Below are 14,937 nucleotides of genomic sequence, written 5' to 3'. Positions count from 1 at the left end.
CCCTGATACCAAAACCAGACAAAGACAAGACAAAAAAAGAAAACCACAGGCCAATATCACTGATGAACATAGATGAAAACATCCTCAACAAAATTTTAGCAAAGAGAATTCAGCAGCACATCAGGAAGCTCATACACCATGATCAAGTTGGGTTTATTCCAGGAATGCAAGGACTCTTCAGTATATGAAAATCAATATGATACCCCATATTAACAAATTGAAAGATGGAACCCATATGGTAACCTCAACAGATGCAGAGAAAACCTTTGACAAAATTCAGCACCAATTTGTGATTAAAACTCTTCAAAAAATGGTCATAGAAGGAACCAGTGTTCTTTACCTCAACATGATAAAGGCCATATATGATAAGCCTACAGCAAACATTATTCTCAATGGTGAAAAACTGAAACCGTTCCCCCTAAGGTCAGGAACAAGACAAGGGTGTCCACTCTCACCACTATTATTCAACATAGTTCTGGAAACTCTAGCTACAGCAGTCAGAGAAGAAAAAGAAATAAAAGGAACCCGGGTTGGAAAAGAAGTAAAGTGCACACTGGTTGCAGATGACATAGTACTATACATAGAAAACCCTAAAGATAGTATCAGAAAATTACTATAGCTAATCAGTGAATTTAGCAAAGTTGCAGGGTACAAAATCAATACACAGAAATCACTTGCATTTCTATATACTAACAATGAAAAATCTGAAAGAGAAATTAAGGAATCAATCCCATTCATCATTGCAACAAAAAGAATTAAATATCTAGGAATAAACTTACCTAAGGAGACAAAAGAACTGTACACAGAAAATTATAAGACACCAATGAAAGAAATCAAAGATGACATAAACAGATGGAGAGATATTCCATGTTCCTGGGTAGGAAGAATCAATATTTTGAACATGACTATACTACCAAATGCAATCTACAGATTCAATGTGATCCCTATCAAATTACCAATGGCATTTTTCACAGAACTGGAACAAAAAATTTCACAATTCATACAGAAAAACAAAAGACCCTGAATAGCCAAAGCAGTCTTGAGAAAGAAAAATGGAGCTGGAGTAATCAACCTTCCTGGCTTCAGATTATACTACAAAGCTACAGTCATCAAGACAGTATGGTACTGGCAAAAAAACAGAAATATAGACAATGGAACAAGGTAGAAAGCCCAGAAATAAATGCTTGCACACCTTATTTTTGACAAAGGAGAAAAGAATATACAATGGGGCAAAGACAGCCTCTTCAATAAATGGTGCTGGGAAAACTGGACAGCTACATGTAAAACAATGAAATTAGAACACTTCCTAACACCATGTACAAAGATAAACTCAAAATGGATTAAAGACCTAAATGTAAGACCAGAAACTATAAAACTCTTAGAGGAAAGCATAGGCAGAACACTCGGTGACATAAATCAAAGCAAGATCCTCTGTGACCCACCTCCTAGAGTAGTGGAAATAAAAACAAAAGTAAACAAGTGGGACCTGATTAAACTTAAAAGCTTTTGCACATCAAAGGAAACTATAATCAGGGTGAAAAGACAACCCTCAGAATGGGAGAAAATAATAGTAAATGAAACAACTGACAAAGAATTAATTTCCAAAATATACAAGCAGCTCATATAACTCAATGCCAGAAAAGCAAACAACCCAATCAAAAGGTGGGAAAAATACCTAAACAGACATTTCTCCAAAGAAGACATACAGATCACTAACAAACACATGAAAAGATGCTCAACATTGCTCATTATTAGGGAAATGCAAATCAAAACTACAATGAGATATCACCTCACATCAGTCAGAATGGCCATCATCAAAAAGTCTACAAATGGTAAATGCTGGAGAGGGTGTGGAGAAAAGGGACCACTCTTGAGCTGTTGGGAATGTAAATTGATACAGCCACTATGGAAGTCAGTATGGAGATTCCTTAAAAACTAGGAATAAAACCACCATATGACCCAGCAATCCCACTCCTAGGCATATACTCTAAGGAAACCAAAATTGAAAAAGGCACATATATCCCACTGCTCATTGCAGCACTATTTACAATAGCTAGAACATGGAAGCAACCTAGATGTCCATCGACAGATGAATGGATAAAGAAGTCATGGTACATATACTTAATGGAATATTACTCAGCCTTTAAAAGGAACACATTTGAGTCCCTTCTGATGAGGTGGATGAACCTAGAACCTATTATACAGAGTGAAGTGAGTCAGAAAGAGAAAGATACATATTCTAATACACATATATGGAATCTAGAAAAATGGTACTGAAGAATTTATTTACAGGGAAACAGTGGAGAAACAGACTTATGGACATGGGGAGAGGGGAGGAGAGGGTGAGATATATGGAAAGAGTAACATGGAAATTTACATTACCGTATGTAAAATAGTTAGCCAACGGGAATTTGCTGTATGACTCAGGAAACTCAAACAGGGGCTCTGTATCAACCTAGAGGGGTGGGATGGGGAGGGAAATGGGAGGGAGTTTCAAAAGGGAGGGGATATATGTATACCTATTGCTGATTCATGTGGAGGTTTGACAGAAAACAGCAAAATCTATAAAGCAATTATCCTTCAATAAAATATAAATTTAAAAACTTTTATGCCTGTATTCATGAGGATCACTGTACTGTCTTTATACTATATTTGGTTTTGAGTATCAGGAGAATACTAGCTTCAAAATATGAATTGGGAAGTCTTCTCCCCTTTTTTTGGTGAAGGAAATGGCAACCCACTCCAGTATTCTTAACTGGAGAATTCCATAGACAGAGGAGCCTGACAGGCTATAGTCCATCGGGTCACAAAGGGTTTGGCATGACTTAGTGACTAAACAACTCCCCTTTCTGATTTTTCTGGAAGATACTGTATAGAATTTATGGCAATTCTTTAAATGTCTGGTAGAGTTCTCCAGTGAAACTATTTGGGCCAAGAGATTTCTTCAAGGTAGTTTTAAAATTAGAATTTCAAAGTTCTTAATAGTTACAGAACTATTCACATTATCTCCTTTATATTGGGTGGGTTGTGGTAATTTGTATTTTTTGTGGAATTGGTCTGTTTCATTTAAGTTGCCAAATTTATGTGCATAGAGATGCTCATTGTATTTCCTTGCTATCCTTTTAATACCTGCAGGGTCTTTAGTAATAATGTTTGTTGCATTCTCGATATTGGTACCTTGTTTCTTATATTCCTTTTTTTTTTTTCAGTTTTACTAGAGGTTTGTCAATTCAACTGATTTTTTTGAGAACAAGTCAGCTCTTTGTATAAGTGATTTTCTCTGTTTTCTGCTGTCAATTTTATTGCTTTCTGTTCTTATCTTTACTATTACCTTCCTTCTGCTTGCTTTGGGTTTATTTTGTACTCCTGTTTTTTAGGTTTTCAGGTGTGAGCTTAAATCACTGACTTGAGAATTTATTCTCTTTTCTAATTTAGTACTATAAATTTCTCTCTCAGCACTGCTTTAGTTGTATTCTACAAAACTTGAAGTTCATTTTCATTTACATTCTGGACAGTGTAGTTTTAAAATTTACATTGTTACTTTTGGATTCCATGGATTATATAGAAGTGTGTTGTTTAGGTCCAAGTGTTTTGAGATTTTCCTGTTATCTTTCTGTTATTGATTTCTAGTTGATTCGATTGTGGTCAGAGAACACATTTTGTGTGATTTCAATTCTTTTTTAGTTGTTGAGATTTGTTTTACGGTCTGACATATCTATCTTGGTGTATGTTCTGTGAGCATTTGCAAAGAATGTATTATATGTTGTACTGTATAGACATGTTCTATTACTGTCAGTTAGATTCTGTTGATTGATGGTTGATTTTCTGTATGGTTGTTGCATCAACTGTTGAGTTGGGGTGTGGAGGTCTCCAAATTCATTCACGGATTTATCTATTTCTCCTCTCATTTTTATCAGTTTTTACTTCCCATATTTCTGTTGTTTTATGCACTTACTGTTAAGATTTCTATGTTTTCTTGGTAGATTGGCATATTTATCATTATTTAATGTCTTTCTCTGTGTTAGGTAATTTTCCTTGCTCTGAAGTCCATTTTATCCTATATTATTATAGTCATTCCTGCTTTGGTTTTATTAATAGTTGTATGATATATTTTTCCCTCCTTTTAATTTCAGCTTGACTATATAGTTGCATTAGAAGTGAATTTCTGGTAGCGTATGGCTGAATAATGTTTTTCATCCACTCTGTCTTTTAATTGGTGTATTGCATCACTTATATTTGATCTATTAGGGTTTAAGTCCGCTATTTTATTTTTTATCTGTTTTGTCTTTTTTCTTTTTCCTATCTTCCTGTGGGTCAGTCGAACATTTTTTAGGATTCCATTTTAATTTTCTCTAGCACTTTTTACAGTAGTCATGTATAGACATGAGAGTTGGACTTATAAAGAAAGCTGAGTGCCAAAGAATTGATGCTTTTGAACTGTGGTGTTGGAGAAGACTCTTGAGAGTCCCTTGGACACCAAGGAGATCCAACCAGTGCATCCTAAAGGAAATCAGTCCTGAATATTCATTGGAACGACTGATGTTGAAGCTGAAACTCCAATACTTTGGCCACTTGATGCGAGGAACTGACTCTTTTGAAAAGACCCTGATGCTGGGAAATATTGAAGGTGGGAGGAGAAGGGGATGACAGAGGATGAGATGGTTGGATGGCATCACCGACTCAATGGACATGAGCTTGAGTAAACTCCGGGAGTTGGTGATGGACAGGGAGGCCTGTTGTGCTGCAGTCCATGGGGTCGCAAAGAGTCAGACACAACTGAGCGACTGAACTGAACTGAGCACTTTTGAATGTATCTCTTTGTATAACTTTTTTAGTGGTTGCTGTCTATATTATATATATATATATAAAATTTATCCCAGTCCACCAGTGTCATCATTTTACCAATTTAAGTCAAGTATAGAATCCTTACCTACCTTTATATCCCAATTTCTTCCTTATTTATCATTTGATTGTCTTAAATATTTCCTCTGCATACATCTGGAACCATATCAGACAATGTTATAATTTTTGCTTCAATTATCAAACACAATTTAAACACTTGGAGGAAAGCCTAACCATATAGGCTTTATCCATATTTTTATTCAATATTTCATTTTTTAAAAAGAAAAAATTCCCTCTGTTTAAAGAATTTCCTTTATCCATTCTTTTAGGGAGGGTATACTGGTGGCAATTTAAAAATTTTTCCCCATAATCTAAGTATGTCTTGATTTCCCCTCTTTTTCTGAAAGACATTTTCATTGGATGTAGTATTCTAGATTGATTATTTCTTTTAACATTTGAAAAATACTGTGCCACTTCCTTCTGGTCACCATGGTTTCTGGTGAAACCCTCTGATATTCAAATTGCTATCCTCTGTAGGTGAAGTATCACTTTTCTTTCTTTGCCTTCAGTATTCTTTAGTTTTCAGAAGTTTGACTGTTATGTGATTTAGTGTCAATTTTGGAATTTTCCTCTTTGGAATACATTCAAGTTCTTTAATCTGTAGGTTTATGTACTTTGCCCAATTTGGGAAGTTTTCAGTCATTATTTCTTCAAGTCCGTTTAAAGACCTGTTCTTTCCTGACTCCTTCATGGCACTCTGATGGCGTGACTGTTAAACTTTTCATTATGATCCCATTGGCCCCTGAGGCTCTGGTGTTTGGGTTTTGTTCGTTTCAGTTTGTTTTCCTTTTATGGTTCAGATTGACTAATTCCTATTTTTCTACCTTCAAGTTCATGGATTTATTTTTCTTCCCTTCTATTCTACTGTTGACCCCATCCCTTAGTTTTTATCAATGTATTTTTCACTTCTAAAATTTCCATTTACTTTTTCCTTATGTAAATAAATAAAAAGCCTGAGACTTTATATCTTTGAGGCATTCTGTTTTTTCATTGCTTCAAGTGTGTTCATAATTGCTCACTGAAGCATTTTTATCCTTCTTGTTTAAAATACTTTGTCAGATAATTCTGTTTCTGTCATCTTGGTGTTAACATTTATTGATTGTCTTTTTTCATTCAGTTAGAGATTTTTCTGGTTCTTGGTATGACTTTCAGCTAAAACCTAGAAACTTTCATATTATGTATTAGACTCTGTATCTTATTTAAATCTTCTGGTTTACTTGGGTTTCTCTAACACTGTTCTGTCAGAGGAAGGAATGGGTGCCTCCTCCTTATTGCCACGTGGAGGTACTCACATTTTATTGTCACCGAAGTGAAGGGAGATCTCCTTGTTACTTCCGTGTGCAGATGGGAGGTCTAGCTCCTTACAGAGTCTCTACTGACAACATGGTGGGGAAGGCCTTGGCACCTCTGGGCAATGGTAGAAGTCCTGACTCCCCACCAGGTCTCTTCTGACACCACCTCTGCAGGAAGGATGAAGAGAACCTTATTACTGCCATCTGAGAATGCAGGTCCAGACTGTGATTGCCACAGACATCTTGGTGGTTGGTGGGTAAGGGGATTGGTCACCCTCAGAAAGAATAAATATCTTGACTCCTTACTTGATCTTTTCTGACACTATCCTACCTGGAATGGTGGGGTCCTCATTACAGCTTGGCAAGGGTATATTCTGTGAGCACTTGCAAATAATGTACATTGTACTGTTTTGTGTGAATTGTTTTGGCTTGTCTAGGCTCCATTAGGCCTTTGCCAACATGGGTGTGAGTGGGATCACAGTATTTTTTTTTCCATTTATTTTTATTAGTTGGAGGCTAATTACAATATTGTAGTGGTTTTTGCCATACATTGACATGAATCAGCCATAGATTTACATGTATTCCCCATCCCGATCCCCGCTCCCACCACCCTCTCCCCACTGCGATCCTTCTGGGTCTTCCCAGTGCACCAGCCCCGAGCACTTGTCTCATGCATCCAACCTGGGCTGGTGGATCACAGTATTTTTGTGTGGTCTTTCTTCAAGTTTTCTGTGTAGCTAATCTGCCTCTGTCCTGGTCATTTGGCTAGAGAGAGCAAGTTCTGGTTGGGCCTTTCTGTGTCTCTACCTGTTGGTGTTTCAGGTTAGACTGACTTAGTCTTCTTCACCTCAGAGATATATATGGCAAAAAGAAAATCCAAGGAAATCACTGCAGTGTTGTCCCTCAGGATTCGAAGTGCATAGTAGATCTGCCTCCTCCTTTCCACTTCTCAGAGTTATCTTGTGTTCATTTTATATTTAATGTCCAGGGGTTTTAGCTGTATTTAGTGGGAAGAATAGGGGAAGTAGATCTACTTCATCTTCCTAAAAGCAGACGTCTGTGTAAGAATTTTAAAGCCTATTTATAAACATTGTTGATTTATTTCATAAGGTGGTACAGATCACTAATAGTAATTTTAAGAGACATCTTAATTTAAGAAGTTTTCTAGTGAGTATGAGGTCCACTTCTTAACTTTATATATTTTGATGTTCCATAAAATAGAAACTGTTAATTGTTCATACATGGACTCAAAGTGTTTTAAAAGAAAATGGAGTAGAGTTGAGTGGAAGAGGCATACAATCCTTATCTAAAATTCTTGGGAACAGATATATTTTAGTATTCAAAAAATTTATATTTTATATAACATGTTAAACATGATATGATATTGTTAAAGAAATAATCATTCATGACACTTGTTAAAGAACAATAAGGCAGACTTTGTTCAGGGGACCACTATCATGGGATTTTATAGTAAGAGAGAGATCAGCTCAACTCTGAATACAAGGCAAATGGAGACTTATAGCCAAGGAGTAAGATTGGGGTTAGTTGATGGAAAATTATTGAGAGGTAAGGTAATTCTTTGCTAAACTGACATAACAGGATTTTTGTTGAAGGCAAGCCAGAGTGATACGATATTAAGGCTAAGGAAAAAGGAATTTAACCAGATATTAAGGGTAGTGAATTTTACTAAATTGACTCAACAGGACTCTTGCTAAAACTCGACTAAGTGGGCCAAGGACAGAGCATGGGTCAAGGACCAGACAGAGGACTCAGAGGAGCCTGACTCAAGTTTGGTTAAAGGAGAGTCTTTGTCAACTAGCAATCCCAATAGGGTTTGGTGCAGAATCTCGAAATCAAACATTTAATATGAATACTTCCACAGTAAGACATGAATATTCACAAAAGTAGGTTAAGTTAAGATTATAACTAGTGTTACTTAGTTCAGAGAAGTTATGAAAATCCTCTCTTTTCAGGGCACTATGCTGTATAACCAAGGGTGCATTAGGCAGGTCATAGTACAAGCAGCTTGGCAACTTGGTCTCACCCCTCTCTGACTCGATGCACTGAAATTAATTGCATAACCTTCTGCAGGCATTTGAGTTTTCAGTCCCTGTGTCCTTAACTATCTTAAATTCTTCTAAAAATATTGAGTAATTTCCTTATTTACCCCTTGTTTTCCTAGTAACTAACTCATTGAAAATGATTTATTTTTAAAATCTGGGATTTATCTTAACACAGGAACTTCTCTGCATATTAACAGTGTTTTTCTCTCTCCTTAGATGAAGAGGAGGAAAGTGAAGAATCAAGTGAAGAAGAATCCAGCTTGGAGAGTGATGAGGAGGGGTCTGGATCTGAAGATGAGGTTTTTGATGATTCTATCTGCCCAACAAGTAAGTTGGATAAAACTGTGCATTCTTTGTGATGTTTGACTATGGATGATAATACCAAAAAGATCCTCATTTTTGGTTTCTCAATTGTCTCATAATATTTAAGGAAAGGATATATATATCCTATTATATCATGTATAATAAACATGAAGTATAGTCTAATGAATACTTTGGGCACTCTCTAGACAATTTACTTCCTATTTCTTGAGGCTGCTATTTATGAGTACCAAATTAAATAATCTGCAGACAATCTATAGTTGATTCAGTCATAAATTATGCAGAAAGTTTCATTTTACCAAGAAACAGAAAATTTATGTATGTGTATGTACATGTGTGTATGTAAAAATACACATGTGTATTTTTATAAAACTCTCCCTTTTTGCCAAACCATTAAATTTTCTTATTTCAAACCTGTTTTTTAAGGGAAATTTTTATGTCTCCTGGAGATTCTTGGCGATTTATATTCACTGTTTTCACTGGTGAAACCAGTCTGAAATATTCTTACAGTCTTAAGATTCTTATGTGAGTGAAAGTCACTCAGTCATGTCCAACTCTTTGCACCCCCATGGACTATACAGTCCATGGAGTTCTACAGGCCTGAATACTGGAGTGGGTAGCCTTTCCCTTCTCCAGGGGATCTTCTTAACCCTGGGATCAAACCCAGGTCTCCTGCATTGCAGGTGGATTCTTTATCAGCTGAGCCACAAAGGAAGACCAAGAATACTGGAGTAGGTAGCCTATCCCTTCTCTGGGGATCTTCCCGACCAAGGAATTGAACCGGGATCTCCTGCATTGCAGGCAAATTCTTTACCAACTGAGCTATCAGGGAAGCCTTAAGATTCTTATAGTCCAGACCAATATTTTTACAGTCTCGACAGAGGAATGATTCATAGGAAAAAACTATTTCTTCTTGATCTGAAATTATTTTCCTAGATATTTCAATAAATTATAAATCAAATTTTAATTTCAAATAAAGTTGAAATCATGTTTTGATTTTGAAAATAATTCTAAAGTCATATTTGTGAGTGAAAGAGAGCTAGAAAATATTGTAATGCAGGATTAAGCTGCTTGAACAAAATCTCGTGGCTAGGTTGGTGGTAGCACTAGGGCTGGAACTAAGATTACTAGATTCCATTGTGGTGATCTATTTGTTTCCACATTCTTTATCCATGACTCCGTGGATAAATGTGGCTGTTAGTGTGGTAGGGTGAAAAATAGTATAGAGATACTGTACTTGAATCCTGTTCTATCACATTTCAGCTATGTGACGTCTCTGAGACTTAATGATTGTCACCTGTAAAATGGAAACAATAGTTTTGACCTTGCAGGGCCTGTGGGGCTTGAATGAGCTAAGGTATATAAAGCACCCAGCACAAAGCTTGGCTCAGAGCATTGTTCAGAACATCAGTACTAACATCATAGCCAGTATCATGATTATTTTTTAAAAAATATTAGCTACGCTGGGTCTCAGTTGCAGCACTGGGGTCTTTGATCTTTGTTTCGGCACGCAGGATCTAGTTCCCTGACCAGGGATTGAACCCAAGCCCCATGAATTGGGAGCTCAGAGTCTTAGCCACTGAACTGGCAGGGAAGTCTCTATCATGATTATTAATACCATTAATAATTTCTACCTGGAGCCCTAAGTGTAGTGAAACTTTACTGGAGTAGATGGACATTAATAATTCTGAAACCCCAAAGTTCACACTTATAACTATATTCTATAATGAATGGAGCTGCTTTTTTTGTTTTGTCTGTCTTTTCAGATTGTGATATGGGTCTCTTTGAACTGGCCCTTCAACTTCGGGAGAAAAGGCTGGACATTGAAGAGGCTTTAGTTGAAGAAAAAAAAATGATCGATAACCTCAAAAAGGAACATGATACATTGTCCAAAAAAGTATGTTTTTCTGCCTTTTTCAGGTCTGTTTATCATCTCCCAACATGCTACACCTCCTTCTAGCCATAATACTGCCATTTCATAGCAATGGCATGAGTTAGGACTTATTGTTAGAAGAGAGACATTTCCCATGTTGCATCCTTTTACAGATGTCTTTGAGGGCCATTGCCTCTTTGATGATTGGAACTTTTTCTAAATCATTGGCCCGCAAACTTTTTTGATTACATACTTCTGGAAGTAAAAAAAAAAAAATTGTGGAACATATATTCCCACAATAAATGTATATTTATTTAGAAATTATACCCATAAACTATTGTATTAATTATATTTAATGTATTATGAAACATTTGCAAAAACAGAAAATAAAAAGAATAAGATAAAAATAAATAGATATGGAAACTCCATTTTCTTTCTGGACCCCAGTAGATCACTTTGACATTCTGAGGGGTATGCATTCCTTTGGGAGGCCACTAAGCTAAACTTCTGGTACTGTTATATTGATTTTTTCTCCCATATCTACTCCGTTTCCCTCTTAGGTACTCTTTCCTAGAGCAGCATCACTTGTCTCATGTTCAGAAATGTTTTTGGTAGGCTGCTTCTCCTCTTGCAGAAAGGAAATGATTTGGAAAACTTTCAAGTATTTTAGGAGATGAGGCATGTACTTTAGAAATACTGTAGTTGGTAATTTCATTACCATAAAGGGCTTTCTTCACTAATTTATTGAGATCCTTATGACCAAATGAGATTTGAACCATCCTTACAGAGACACTACTGGCTGAGAGATGATTTTCCAGCAGAAAATAAAAGGGAGATGGGAACACGTCCTCTGCATTTTCATTCACAAAATCTCTACAACTCTGGGGTCATAGGGACAATTAAAAAAGTGGTGTAGCTCATGACTTAGCAGAAAGAGAATAATACATACTTCTGGGTGGCAGTCTGGGATTATCTGTTTAATCCAGCCCAACAAGGCAGATCCAGCTCATATTTTTTCTTCCTCCCCAAATGGCTTCATTTATCACCTTGGTTATATATTCACCAAATCTTGTCAACATCTCGCACTTGGGGCTTTCTACAGGTAAAAATTGTGGCAACTAATCTGAATGCGGCAGAGGAGGCCCTGGAGGCTTATCAACGTGAGAAGCAGCAGCGGCTGAATGAACTGCTGGTTGTGATCCCGTTGAAGCTCCACCAGGTGATGGGACTGGAGGTTGCCCCACCCTCTTTAAGCAGAAGAGCCATCACCCTCAGACTTTTCCAGAGAAAGATTCATGGGACACTGGTGGGGAAAAGGGCAGTCCTTGTCTGAGACATCTACCTGCAGAATGACACCCCAACATTTCTTACCCCTTCTGAGATTGTGATAAAAACATAATATCAAAACACGTATATTTCCTGGTGGTTGTTATGACTTTGAAAGTTGAATTACTTCAAGTCTGAAGCAATGAGGTGCCTATGACTTAAAGGAATGGCTTGGAGGTTGAAATCTTCTTGTCTCTTGGACACATGGCACTTTTCACACCTTCTTTAAATAGATGCGGACTAATGGTGCGAGAATTATCTTCCCTTATTCTTTACTTGTTAATGAGGGAGGTTAAGATAAAAGGAATATACTTTTTCCCCTTTTCTTTGTTCATCTCTGTATCCCACTTGAATTACAACTTACATTAAAATGTAAGCAAAGGCCCCTTGTAATGCATTTTGTCAGGTAAAGACCCAAACTGGATTAACTGTCTGTAGCAGTTTGCCAAATATTCCAGCCCTGAAATGTCTGTTCCATCCTTAGGCAGTAGATATCCAGCGTGGTCATTTTGGAAAGATTTGCTGTCCCAGAGGGATGTAATGTGATTTCTTTTTGAAAGCAGCTTCTTGCTTTTACCTTCTTCAGTGGTGAGAGTTAGGAGACCAAAGGTCATGACCTAACAAGGGACAGAAAAAGAAGCAGACCCCTTTCTATGACTTTATATTTACTTTGGTTTTTGTCTATTTTGATACCAGTTTTGTCATGCTTTTGTAGATAGAGTATGTGCTATTTGGAGAACTACCGAGTGATCTTTCTGGAAGTTTAGTCTTTTCCAACCGCTCCTTGGGACGACTGCAAGAACGAATTGTCCAGCTCCATGAGGAAAATTCCAAGCAGAAAAGACTTAACAAAGAATGCCGGGAGAGGCGTAAGCAGCTCATCCGGGAAAAGAGAGAGATGGCCAAAACGATACAGAGTGAGTAGTAAGCCCATGGCTTACCTAGTAATATTTATTGATTACAGAGGGGTCTGTCAAGTGGTCATCTCCAGCTCTGAAAACAGTAGGTCATCACAGATCCAAACCGCTGAGCAGAAATAACACCTTCCCCTCTTTCTACTTACTCTCTCTCCTGATGCTATCAAAAAGTTACTCTATTTTAAAAATTATAAATCTTTTGTCACGGAAACAATTTCTCACAATTTTTAAAGTTTTTATGTTTAATAAAATGTAGAAAAATATAAAAAATACCCACTACCAAGCTTAAGAAATAAAGCACTGAAGATATAATTGATGGCCTTTCTCTTTCTAGTATCATTCTGCTCTCTCCTTCCCCAGGATCAACCATGAGGCAGGTACATACACATATAGATGTATTCACACACACTATATGAAGTGTCTTTGCATGTTTTTGCTATAATTTGCAACTCACTTTATTAACCCATTTTTTTAGAGTAATCTGTAATGCTACAGATAATTAACCATTTTAACTGCTACTACAGTATACCATTGGACTATAAGAGTTTTTCTTTGGCCTCCTGTTGATGGACATTTAGGGTATTGTAATTTTTCATGATTACAGACACTGTTTCAGTCAACCTTCTTGTACATGTCTCCCTGTGCATGTGTGGGAGGTGAGTCCCCAGGATTGGGGACTGTGGGTGAGATGGGTGTGTGTGTGCATTTTCTGCTCGCCTGGGTATTGTCAAGTTGTCCTCCAAAATGGTTGCACTGTTTTCTGTTCCTACTGTTTCCCTCACCACCCGAGAGGGTGAGAATTGCCTAGGTTCCATAGTCTCATCAACACTTAGTAATGTTAGACTTTCATGTTTCTGTCAACCTGGTATATGTTAAAATTGTATTTCACTGTGCTTTTTGTTTCCCTAGTTCCTTGAGGTTGAATGTCTTCACATACACTTTTTTGCCATTTATTTGTATTCTCATATGAAACTTGCCTGCTATACACCTTGCCCAGTTTTTTACTTCTGTTTTTTATTTTTCTTATTAATTGTAGGGAGTTTATTCTTTTTTTTTTATTCTTTTTTTCTATATTCTGTCTTTACTACATGTATTTTGAATCTTTTCTAGTATGTATCTTGCCTTTTTATTTGGTGTATCTTTTTGGGATAAAAAATCTTAATATAATTAATTTATCAATCTGTTTATAGTTTGCGCATTGTGTATATATGTATGTCTTAAATCCTTTCCTATTTTGAGATCATATTTTTCTATTGTTTCTTCTGTTAGTAGTGTTCCTTACTTTTATGTTCTTGGTTCACCTGGAATTGAGGTAAATAGTGTAAGATGTATGGAGAAAAGACATGGAACATAGATGTAAGTGATAAAGTATTCCAACTTTAATAACAATAACATTAGGAGTGGTAGAATAGCATGCCCCAGAACTGTACACTTTTTTTTTTTGCCACATCATGTGGCATGTGGAATCTTAGTTCCCCGACCAGGGTTCAAACCATGCATTGGGAGCATGGAATCATGTAACTACTGGACAGCAAGGGAAGCCCCAGAAGTGTACACTTTTAAAAGATTAAAATGGTACATTTTATTATGTGAATTTTGCCACAATTAAATATTTTTTAAAGGAAAATTTGGAAAGTAAAAAAGGAAAAATATGGTTGTCAGTCAGTCCCAGTTGCTTGAATTTGTAGAAGTCAGTCTTCAGTGAGGTGGTGGTTCTGCTCTCATGGGTGGCTGGATTATAAAATTTTAAAATACGTGTTAGGACTCTATGTTTGAATAACACTTATTTGAGACACAGAGTTTTCTCAGGTGTAAACCTTGAGGCCCCAGTGTTTCTCTCGTACTTCACATTCCTTTGACTTCTGTAGCCTGTGAATGTTGTTTATATTTGGAAATACTATTTGTCAAACCAAGGGAACAAACTAGTATGAAAATGAAGAAAGAAACTTGTTTTCATTTGGGTAACCTCTCAGTTTGGGAAAATGTGTGAAGATGAAATGAAGTATTCATATTTTTGGAATGTTAGTTGAAATTAACAAAAAAAGTTCTGTGTAGTAGAAGTTTTATTCAATGGTTTTCAGTTCTTCTCCCATCCCTGGTTTGTTTTCTGAAAGCAAGTTGTGGGTCTGGTTAAAGACTGATCTTCTAATTCTGAAGGTGAAACTAGGAGTGGGTTCATTTCCTATAACTCAGAGAACAAAGACTTAACAGTGATGAGAAACACCATAGTCACTAGTCACTCA

General features: G+C 36.6%; 1 protein-coding gene across 1 annotated transcript in view; it reads left to right on the top strand.

The window, feature by feature from the left end:
* CFAP44 (cilia and flagella associated protein 44) overlaps nt 1-14,937 on the top strand; it is a 145,739-nt gene that overhangs the window by 115,278 nt on the left and 15,524 nt on the right. The window contains exons 29-32 of the mRNA XM_043474858.1: nt 8,474-8,584; nt 10,345-10,475; nt 11,554-11,670; nt 12,493-12,694. Coding sequence (XP_043330793.1) covers nt 8,474-8,584; nt 10,345-10,475; nt 11,554-11,670; nt 12,493-12,694 — 561 coding nt within the window. The remainder of the gene's footprint in view (nt 1-8,473; nt 8,585-10,344; nt 10,476-11,553; nt 11,671-12,492; nt 12,695-14,937) is intronic.

Source organism: Cervus canadensis, chromosome 7 (genome assembly GCF_019320065.1).
Source record: "Cervus canadensis isolate Bull #8, Minnesota chromosome 7, ASM1932006v1, whole genome shotgun sequence".
NCBI classification, from domain to species: domain Eukaryota; kingdom Metazoa; phylum Chordata; class Mammalia; order Artiodactyla; family Cervidae; genus Cervus; species Cervus canadensis.
The sequence above is the reverse complement of the archived record's forward strand: the minus strand, read 5'-3'. Positions and strand labels throughout refer to the sequence as shown.